Source organism: Phalacrocorax aristotelis, chromosome W (assembly GCF_949628215.1).
Source record: "Phalacrocorax aristotelis chromosome W, bGulAri2.1, whole genome shotgun sequence".
NCBI lineage: Eukaryota > Metazoa > Chordata > Aves > Suliformes > Phalacrocoracidae > Phalacrocorax > Phalacrocorax aristotelis.
In genome coordinates this window covers 6,734,905-6,745,854 of record NC_134310.1, presented here as the reverse complement: position 1 = coordinate 6,745,854, position 10,950 = coordinate 6,734,905, and the positions used below count along the sequence as shown (strand labels likewise).

General features: G+C 55.0%; 1 protein-coding gene across 1 annotated transcript; it reads left to right on the top strand.

The window, feature by feature from the left end:
• The first annotated feature begins 4,823 nt into the window (after positions 1-4,823).
• On the top strand, positions 4,824-6,998 carry LOC142049703 (la-related protein 6-like). The gene is made up of 3 exons (XM_075077632.1): positions 4,824-4,990; positions 5,277-5,487; positions 6,015-6,998. Exons 1-3 carry the CDS (start codon positions 4,824-4,826, stop codon positions 6,996-6,998), a joined length of 1,362 nt encoding a protein of 453 aa, XP_074933733.1.
• The last annotated feature ends 3,952 nt before the right edge of the window (positions 6,999-10,950 follow it).

Below are 10,950 nucleotides of genomic sequence, written 5' to 3'. Positions count from 1 at the left end.
GTTATTTTTTATGTCTACAGCCAGTTTCAATTCAAACTGGGCTTTTGCTTTTCTGACTGCGTCTCTGCACTCTCTGGCTATGCCCTTGTAGTTCTCTGTGGACAATCCTCCGCTTCTCCATTTCTGGTGTGCTTCCCTTCTGGATTTGAGTAGACCCAGGAGGTCATGGTTGAGCCATGGGGGCCTCTTGCTCTGCCTACTTCCTCTTCCTTTGTAGAGGATAAACTGGTTTTGTGCTTCCAATAGGGAGTTTTTGAAGAATTCCCAGCTCTCACTACCTCCTTTGTATTCCATGGAAGCCTCCCATCGAATCCCTCCGAGTTGAGCCCTGAGCGCACTGAAGTTTGCTCTTCTAAAATCTAGAACCCTTGTCTTAGAGGTGACCTTCAGCACACTCAGCAGGATCCCAAACTCCACAATATTGTGGTCGCTGCAGCCAAGGCTGTCACTAACCAAGATATTACAAAGCAGGCTTTCCCGGTTTGTGAATAGCAAGTCCGGCAGCGCCTCCTTCCTGGTTGGCACGTCTATCATTTGTATCAGGAAAGAGTCCTCTATACACTCCAGGAACTTGGTAGATGGCATGCAAGCTGCCGTATTGTTCTTCCAGGAGATGTCTGGGTAGTTGAAGTCACCCATCAGGACGAGGCTCTGTTGGCCAGAAGCTTGCTTTAGTGCCCCAAGTATCACTTTGTCGGCTTCGTCACAATGGTTAGGAGGTCGATAGCAGAAGCCCACTGTGAGGTCCTGCTTGGATATGACCCCTTTGGCTTTATCCCAGAGGCATTCGATAGAGCAGCCACTATCACCATAGTTGGCTCCGATACATTCCAGGTGTTCCTTGATGTAGAGTTGTCGTGGTTCAGCCTCAGCTGGCAACTGAGCACCACCCAGCCGCTTGCTCACTGCCCCCCACCCCTGTGGCATGGGGAAGAGAATTGGACAAGCAAAAGAACTTGTGGGTTGAGATAAGCACAGTTTAAGGATTACAATAAAATAATAATAATTATAATGATTATGATAGTAATGACAATAATGTTAAGATAATAAAATGGAAAAGGAAAGGAAAGGGAAAATAAAGGGAAAAAAACCACAGAAACACGAACGATACAACCGCTCACCACCCGCAGACCGACGCTGCCCGTCCCCGAGCCGCGATTGCTTCCTCCCTCCCCCGGCCAGCCCCTCCCAGTTAACATACTGGGCATGACGTTACAGGATATGGAATATCCCTTTGGTCAGTTTGAATCCGCTCTCTTAGCTGTGCCCCCTCCCCTCCCGGCTTCTTGTGCACCCAGCAGAGCATGGGAGGCTAGAAAAGTCCTTGACTAGTACAAGCGCTACCCAGCAACAGCCCAAAACATCTGCGTGTTGTCTCAACATTTTTTTTCCATGCTAAGTCCAAAGCACAGCACTATACCAGCTGGAGTGAAGAAAATTAACTCTACCCCACCTAAAACCATGACAAGAGTGCAACTCCTCCACCTAGTCTACCTTGCCTATCTTTACAAAAGAGCTTGTAACCGTCCATTGTGATGCCCCAGTCGTCTGAGGTGTCCCACCATGTTTCATTTACTCCTACGATGTCGTACCCTTCTGAGTGGGCACGGAGCTCCAGTTCCTCCTGTTGTTACCTAGACTGCGTGCATCCGTGTACATTCACTTGAGGTGTTTACTCTCTTGTCTCACCTCTTGGGAGACAGCTAAGGAGCCTTTGTCACCACACTGCTTGGCCTGACTTACTCTCCCATTGGATGTGACGTTGTGAGCGTGATGAAGTGTTTGATGTGAGCTTTTCCAGGGGTCCCATGTACATTTTCATAGCAGAGCATATTCTATCCAAATATATTATTTGCTCGTTCGGAATGGTACTAAGGTAGCTGTGGCACTTGGAAAAATATTGCTAGTGGAAAGTGAAAAGAAGGTGTGTGTAGTGGCACATCTTTCCCTCTTACTGTCCCGTGCTGTTGTCTGTCGGGGTGATGTTTGTCTGTAAATGTCTCATATCGAAGCAGCAGGAGACAAGTGAGAAAGCTGGATATATTTGTAAATAGCGACTAGGAATACGCCCTGGGTCAGAGTCTGCACTTCAGATCCTGCCAATGAGATCAGATGGTCTAAAAAAACAACGGAGCAATCAAGTCTTAAACTCCCCTGCTCCCACTGAGCGTGATCTTAACTTCAGCTGGCGCATTGGCTCTTCCTTGCAGCCGCTACCGACCAAACCCGGTGACCTTCTGCTTACCACGGACGGGCAAACGAGATGCTCTGGAGCTCTGCAGCACCGTGCAAGGAGCTTGGATAACCACCTAAACCCGACATGCACAAAATTCCCAGCTTTAGCTGGGAAGAGCAATAAACACCTATCAAATGCTCAGGCCTGTACAAGAATTGTTGTGGTCCCATTTCTTCTTTAGTCACTGAAAGGAGGTGTCAGGCAGATGCTGCAGCCTTACAGTGTCCGGGGGAGGTGCAGGATCTGCCCACTGCAGTCCAGTTAAAGCACTTTTGGCCAGGGATCCGGTGTCTGCAGGGAGGCAGAGTCACCACAGCAGAGCGGCCGGTTTGCAGGGGTAATATGCCCGTTACACCAAAGTTCACGGAGGGGAGAAGCGTCTGAAAGGTCAGGCTGCTGCTCTGCACGGGGCCACAAGAAGCATTTTCTAATTATGCTTCCAGACTAGGTGTGGAGGATGGGAGCAGCGAGACAGGGGTGTGCCGGCTGACAGGTCATTCCTGCTCTCACCCCGTGGGAAGGGGAAGCTTTACCGTCAGCCTCTCCCTCTGTGTCCTTGCTCGCTTCACTCCCCCTCTGGATTATCCCGTCTTGCGGGGACGGCTGGACCAGCCTGAACCTTCCTTCGGATACCAGCTCTCAGGGCGGGAACGAGGGCCTTATTTCCCCCTGGGGAGCAGAGCAGCCCCTCCTGACCCCGAGCGTACCCGGCTGCAGGTGGAAAGCGAAGCGCAGCTCAGAATGCTGCCGTTAGAAGGCGCCCACGGCCCCGTTCGGCTCGCTGCTGGCTCCATCGCCCCTCCCCGGGGGGCAAATCCCTGCAGAGACTCCGGCGCGAGCGTTGCTGCGGGGCTGGGCTGGCAGGCCGGGGAGCTGCCGGGCTCGGCAATGGGACCCCAGCGAAGGGCGGGGGAAGCGGGGCTGCCTGCGCGGCCCCTTGCTGCCTGCCAGGGACAGGCCGTGCCCGCGCGTGGGCAAAGGCTGGTTGCCAGCAGCAGGTACTTCCAGTCTAGAGGCAACGTAGATGGGGGGGGGTGGAGTTCGGCCCTGTAGTGTCCTGCCACCCTTTGCAAGTTCAGGTGAGGTGTGCCCTCGTTGTCCCCTGCCACCAAGTGCCACCACCCTTCAGGGACCGTGGCTGTTGGCAGCTCCCCTGCCAGGCAGGCCACCTCTCACCCCAGGACATTCTCTTCCACCCACCATCTCACCGACACACGCTTCCCAACCAGCAGAGAGTGGCAGGAGGTGGTACGGGGGTGACAGCAAGTGCACCGCCCCCAGGGAAAACGGGGGGCTTGTGACACCCCAGAAGAGGTTTGGCATTGCCGGTCCCCGGGAGTCATCCCAGAAGGACGAGCTTTGAGCTGGAGAGTGCGGCACAGCCCAGGGATTCATCGGCAGCAGCCCTGCATGGCTGGGGCAGGGTGTTTGGGCAGGGGAGACTGCAGTGCTGCAGCCGGGGACCAGGCTGCCCGCATGGGAGGTGCTGACAGTCTGGTGACAGGTGGTTCTGAGAGCTCAGGGTGGACGCGTGGCGAGCCCTTGGCTGGTCCTTGTGGCCACAGCGCACAGAGCAACATCGGCTAAAGCCCATGCCTGCACAGATGGGCAGCTCCCGTTCTCGGCCGCCTGGGCAGCCCACCATACCCTGGCACGTCTGCCCTGCCTGCCCAAGCCCCCGCTGCTCTGACAGCCATGTCCCCATCTCCACGCTGCCCATGGTGGCAGGTCAAGCATCAAGGATGAGCTTCATCCCGGACCTCCTTCCCCATCTCATACTGAAGCTATGGGCCGTCCTGCCCCACAGTGTCACCCCCTCCCAGGGGGCCTGTGCCCTTCCCTGGGCTTCAGCCCATTCTTGGGGCTCTTCTGCTCCCTCTCCTTGGGATGAGGAATAGCGCTGCAGGAAGAAAGACCTTTGCCTGTCACTCTGGCAGCACCAGGAGCCCAAAGAGTGCCCTGGACTCAACCCTCCTTCCACCTCCAGGTCACTCTTACTGCCTCTGCACAAGACACAGAAACTGAGGCACAGATCAAGATGCCTCATGGCAGCAGTTCACCACCCTGCTGGGCACCACCGGGCACCACTGGGTACCGGCACCAGTGCCAGTGGCTCTGCCCCTCCCCTGCCTACCTGGCCTGGCTTAGCAATCATGGCTGCTCCCGGGGCTGAGCTGGGGCTGTTTAACCAGCAGACAGGTTTCACCTGGAGCCTGCTGGGTCTCAGAGGGGGCAGGCCCATAACTGCCTGCTGCAGCTCATTCTGAGTGGCTGCCTTTATAAGCCAGCAGCTTGGGTGCTCTAAGGGCTTTACCTTTCTTCAGTTCACTTTGTCTTTTAGGAGCCTTAGTTTGGAGGAGGGGAGGTTTGGGGCCTGCTGCTTGCAGGTCTCTAGGAGGTAAAGCCAGCTCTTTCTGCCTTTCTCAGCACTGCTAAGCAGGTAAGGGCACAGCAATGAGCTGCCTCTGCTCCCCCATCCCTGGGCTGGGGGCTGCAGCCCAGAGCAGGGCTCTGCCCTGGGGCTGGCTGCAGTTGGGAAGCCTCCTACCACTGTGCTTCTCCTTTGTAATGTCCCAGGTGAAGGACAATGTCATCAGGTAGTTCCGGGGTGGCCTCAGGGCTCGCTTCCCAGCCCAGCTGCAGCACCCCTCAGCTGGAACAAAGGAGTTCCTTCCCGGCGCGGCATCTCCTTCCACCGCAGAGCCGCTCGCTCACCCTGATCAGAGAGGAGGACTTCTTAAATAGCTTCAATGGGTATGTGTCCGCTGGGATGCGTGCGGGGGCTGAGCCCTGCTCTTGCCTCGTGTTTGTCCCCAGGGGAATGTGTCCATTGTCGGGGATGGATTGGGGTTCACGGTCTGGCACTGGTGCTCCCAGCATTGGGAGGCACACGGGGTGCAGGCTGGCGTTGCTCCCCTGTAGCTGATGGCCCTGGGTCTCTGCGGTGTCTCTGCCATCTGCACTGTTGTAGCTGAGACCAGGCAGTGCTGTGCGTCCCAAAGGCCACCAGCTCACACCCCTGTCTCTGCTGCTCTGCCAGGAGCTTCTCTGATGAAAGCGATGTCTGTGGGGCTGATCTGTTGGACTGCAGCTCCTCCGCCCCCGACCCGCAGCTGGTCCGGAGAATTGTGTCCCAGGTGGAGTTCTACTTTTCTGATGAGAACCTGTCCAAGGATGCTTTCCTTCTGAAACATGTCCAAAACAACAAGATGGGCTTCGTCAGCATCAAACTGCTGACGTCCTTCAAGGAGGTAGGCAGCCCATGGCACCTGCCAGCCGGGGTGGGAAAGGGCCTTTGGGTGGAGGGTGTCTGGGTGTGCTCTGTCTGTCTCTGGTGGGGTGTGTGGGGAGGTCCAGGCTCCCCTCAGGCTGTCTGTGTCCCAGGGAAGTGCGGGTGGTGCAGAGCTGGGCTCTGCTCCCTGCCCTCGATGTGCTGCAGCAGTTCTGCAACCAGGGAGGGTGGCTGGGGAAGCAGTGAACAGTCCTCAGTGCTGGATTTGCCTCTTCTGCCCGTTGTCCCCCCGCGCTGCTTTGGGAGAGACCATCCCTTAACCGAAAAAGCGCAGTGAAGTGCTGCTGGTGTGAGGAGGTACTGGGAAGCAGCAGCTTGTTGCTGCAATCCAGGGGGCACTGGAGACCACCTGCTGCAGACCCGCATCTGCTCATGTGAAAGGGGAATGGTGCCTTGCCGTGACTTCAGCCTGCCTGGTTGATGGATTGAGGGTGGTCCCTGCCTGGGGACACTCATGGGGACGCAGTGGCTCCCTTTCTCCCACAGATGAAATACCTGACGCGTGACTGGCGGCTCACACTCTACGCCCTGCAGTTCTCGGAGCTGCTGGAAGTGAACAAGGAGGGCACCAAAGTGAGGCGGCGGGTCCCCCTTTCCGAGTCCCTGCGGAGCTTCTCCCCCAGCAAACTGCTGCTGGCCTGGGAGCTGCTGCCGATCCAGAATAACTTCATGGAGACCATCGTGAGTATGTTCAGCCCCTTTGGTGCCATTGTATCCATCCGCATCCTGCAGCCGGGCCGCAAGCTGCCCTCGGATGTGCGGAAATACACGTCGCTCTTCCCCGAGCTGCTGAGAAAGCGCTGTGCCCTGGTGGAGTACGATAGGCTGGGGAGCGCCCGCAGGGCCTTTGAGCACCTCGGCTGCCGAAGCCACCAGTGTGGTGAGAGCATCAGGGTGGTCTGGCTCTGCTGGAAGGTCTCCAAGAAGGAACCTCAGAACAGGAGGGAGGTGGCGAAGAAGCTGGGCCACCAGTGGGATTGGAAGGCGCAGGCGGCGGCCACGACCTTCCCCGATGGCATTGGGGGCTCCCTGCTCTACCGCTCTCCGGAGTCAGGCAATGCTCCAGTGTCACCGTCCCTGCTCCTGAACACGGAACCCTCGGCACCCACCTGCCCATGCAGCACCTTCCAGCCCAGGGACTTTAGCAACACCTTTACAAGATCGCTCCTCACCAGGAAAGTCTTCCCCCCACTCGGGATGGGCTTGGGCACCGGTGGCTGCCACGGCTTCCGCTCCAGCACGGAGTGGCCCCACGGCTGCGGCTGGGGGAGCAGGGTGGATACGTGGGCACCCAGGGGCAGCAGGCCTGCTCTGCATGCCACACCTCCTCCCAGAAATTCCCTGGCAGGAAATCGGGTGCCTGAGCCCCTTGGCCTGCGGGGTGGGGTGCTTCGCCTGCCCAATGGCCCTGATGGCACCAAGGGCTTCAGCAGCAGCATGGGGAGAGGAAAGCTTACCCTCCAGCACTGAGGCTCTTTGACCTTTGCGTTTGGGGATTTTTCTTTTTTTCTTTTCCACTTCACTCGAGCACAATAACTCTGTGTGGGCCCTGAGAGCTGCGGGCAGTGGTGGTGCAGCTGGTGCAGGGGACGGTAGTTATCGGTTGATGACGATGCTCGGAGCAGGTCAGCATGTGAGACGAGATGCTGAGCAGCAGCGACCCCAGGAACTGCGCCATACCATGCTGGTGGCACCGAGAGCGCGCCTGTGCAGGCTCCAGAGGGGCTCCCAGCACCCCAGCGGCGTCGCTGAGACTGCTCAAAGGAAGGGGCTTATCCCCTACAACCGCCGGTGCTGGGGGATGCTCTGACGGGACCTCACCCCGCACCTTCTGCAAGCCCCACCCGCAAAGCTGAGGTGGCTCCCCGAAGTCGTCGTTGGCTGCCCTGGCCCACGTTGTGGCTCTCGGATGGGAAATAGGCAATAAAGAGGGGTGAAACTTCCAGGCACTTTCTGGCTGCTGCAGTGAGTTTTTTCTTTTTAATTATTTCCAACCCCTCTCACCCCCACCCCCCATCCTATTTAGTGTTGCGGCTGCCCACAGTGGAGGCAGAGAAGGGGAGGGGGTTCCCTGGCTGGCCTGCAGCTCCCTCCCTCGCCATTCTGGGGGTGATTTGGGTTATTTTGGTGGGTGAGGGAGGCAAAGCTGGTCTCTGGGGCTGAGTGAGGTGGGCCTGAGGAAGGGTGTGATTGTCTTGATTGGCTTTGAGGGCCTTTGCAATGAGCCCTGTCCCTGCTGGAGGGGACGCTGGTCATGCTCAAGACGGAGGCCTTGCAGGCCTTGTTGGGGCGTGTCTGTGCCCTCCCCAGCCCCCGAGCTGTGTCCCTGTCCCAGGGGCCCCGTGCTGCTTTCTGCGTGGGGCTGTGTCCGTGAGTCCTGCAAGGAGCTGTCTGTCGTGGCTCCCCCACCAAAGGGCTGCTTTGCCCGGGGAAGCCTGTGTCCGTGCTGTCCCCCCTGCCATTGCCTGCCCTGTGGGCACTGAGTCGGCCCTGGCTGTGTCTTGGTGCCCTTTGGGGCTCGCTGGCTGTGATTTGGGGCTCAGCAGGGCTTCTGTACCCCTTGGGTGCCCTTTCCCGGTGGCCCCTGTGCTCCCTCCCCCTCCCACGCGGGCACACAGCCATTTGCACAAACAGCTTTTCATGGAAACAGAAACCAACACAACAGATACCAGCAAACCTACGACATCCCCTCCTGCCCCAACCTACCCCCAAAGTACACCACCCCTACTCAACCACCACCCACTCCCTCCATCTCCTCCACATCCCTGCCACCCCACCAAAACTCCCTTGGCTCCCCAATACCGTCTTGCCACCTCCCAATAACCCCTATGACTAGATGGCCCCTAAAACTCCTTTCCAAGCCAAACTATTCCATGATTCTATGAAACAGCGTTTATCTGCCTGTTCTGTTTGCCAGCGGCTTGATCCAGCCCGCTGCTAGAGAGAATGCCACCGTATGTGGTGCTTTTCACTGCCTCCCTCTGACCAAACTGTCCTAGGACCTCAGCTATGGACTTGTTCTGCCAAATCAGTGTGAAGAACTTGGGGGCTTGTGTTGTGCTTGGGTGGCTTTGGGGTTTTGTTTGGGGTATTGGAATTTTTTTCTTTTGTGCCACAGTGCAAGTTAAATAGTGCTGTGGTTTGTCTTACGTCTGAGCAATTCTGAATATAAAAACACCATGTGCAAAGGAATTTGGAATTGTCTCCTGGAAGCACAGACACTTCTGGTTCTTGCTGGAGTGAAGAAGGAGCAGAAGAACTTATTTCTTCAGCTCCCAAACAGAAAGTAAATGCAAAAGTCAGCTCCCGAGACGGAGAGCCTGCGCTCCGGCACCCGCTCCAGCTCTGCTTCTCAGTTTCTTCTTTTATTGGTGTCACGTTGGGCAAACTTGCCTTTCATTCTGTCTTGAGGAGTGCTTTTCAAAAGGAAGTTCTCATTTTGCCCCTCCACTTGACTAGATGCTAGAAAGAGTCAACCCTCAAATGCTGCCCTAGAATGTTAACCTCCTGTATGACATGAGAAACACAAAACTCTGCATGACTGTGTTGCAAATAACGTCTATGTGTTTGCCTGTGCCTCTGTAAATCCCAAGCCACGCTCTCGTAACATCACACTTGCTAAGTTTATTTGCTGACTCCCACACCCACAGGAAGGCTTTTTCCTTGTACCCTCAGGTCTGTTGGTTCCCTCTAAGTATGGTTTTAATCCATGGGGTTTTGTCCCAGTTGGATGGAAGGCGTGGAGGTCCTGAAGAGCCTTGCTAAGGCAGGCAGCCGGAGGGAGAAGAGCGAGTCTCTGCATTGCAAAGGCTGCAGACGATCCCTACGGACCTTCTCTTAGGAGACAGGCTCTCTGGCTTTGCTGTGTGGATCTACGTGTCTCCGTCCTCTCCAGCAGAGATACCAAACCCTGGCCAGCTCTGAGCCTCCTCTGCAGTACAACTGCTGCTGATACGTCTCTGTCCAATTATATTTTCCATTGTACCCTCCAATTACCACAGAGACATTTTTCAGGCTCCAGAGAAAACGTAATGGGAGGCGCAGTAGATGAGGGCAACATATTCTTGTTTCTTTCATTACAAAGGGAAAGAAAACCTTTTCCTTTCAACAGTAAATAAAGCAGGCTGCGATTGTTTGCTTTTTGCCCAGCATAGCAGCGTGAATGGGGAAAGCACTAGATTATTGGCCTCATTTCTCCTTTTTCATCCCCAGCTGAAGCAGGAAAGACAGCAGCGCCTTGCACTCACCAGTAGTCTGGCGTCACTGAGTCCTGCCTAACTCTCACCATCTTTCCCCACCATTTTTTTTGCCCCTGGATGTAACCCATGTCTTTCCTGAGTTCCCGGCCCCTGATCTAGGTAACACCCTCTTACAAGAAGGGGTCACCGTAAATGATGTGAGAATCCTGCTCTTTACAGTCGACACTGTGAGGTGATTCTATGGAATTATTTTAATTGCCTTATTAATTGATGTGGGAGATAATTCATGTGCTCATCTCGTATCCTGCTCTTGGGAAAAGCTAGAATATAATAGGGAATGCTTGATTTGCTAGGTATTACAGCTGAAATATTGCGCTTTATCTTATTTTTTCATTGTGGGACCTGTTTTATGTTATGTTGATTATTAAAACAATGCCCTTTCTGTTAGTCTTCTTGTAAATTATAAAATCTAAACGACAGCACATGAAATTTATGCCTACACTGTGTGTCAAGGTGCTAGGAGGGCAGCTAATGAGCTGCGTTCTTTGTTGTTAGGCGACTTGGGATGTTGTAATGACTCTTCAATTTCATTATCTTGAGAAACTGTGGCAAACCTTCTGGAGTCCTAAAACACCATCTAGCGATGGCTCCACCGCCCTGCCATCCAGGTACACTGCTGTGCTTTGATTATTTTTGAATGATCCTTTTTTTGGTGGTAATTTATCTGTTAAAAGTGCCTGAAGCCTTTTCTGCCCCGTTAGGCATTCTGAGTGCTTTGTAGGAGTCGAAAGTATTCACTTCCCTGCAGAGGCGTTACAAGGAGTGTCAGAAGTGTTCAATATTGTACTGACCGCCCAAAGCTCAGACCTCTGAGGAAAGCATCTGCTCCGATTAGGTACCTCTCTGTGCCTTATACCTCCTGTAACAAGTGCTGATCAGAAACGCAGAGAGCGTTTGGACGGATGAGAACGGGATGATGCTTTCGTAAATGGCCAGCAGGAGCCGACAGTAACGGTCCCATGTCATTAGGTCTCGGTCTCCGTGACATCTCGGACTCGGAGGCTTTAGTGACACCTCAACTGACTCACTTCTTTGGATGGCTATCCAAATCTTTCAAGTGCCCCATGTTTTGAGGCAGGTAATGGCAGGCGAAGCTGCTCTGATCTTGGTACTCCTGCCTGGCTTGTTGTTCCTGCCTTTTTGTCATCGTTTGCACGTTGGGA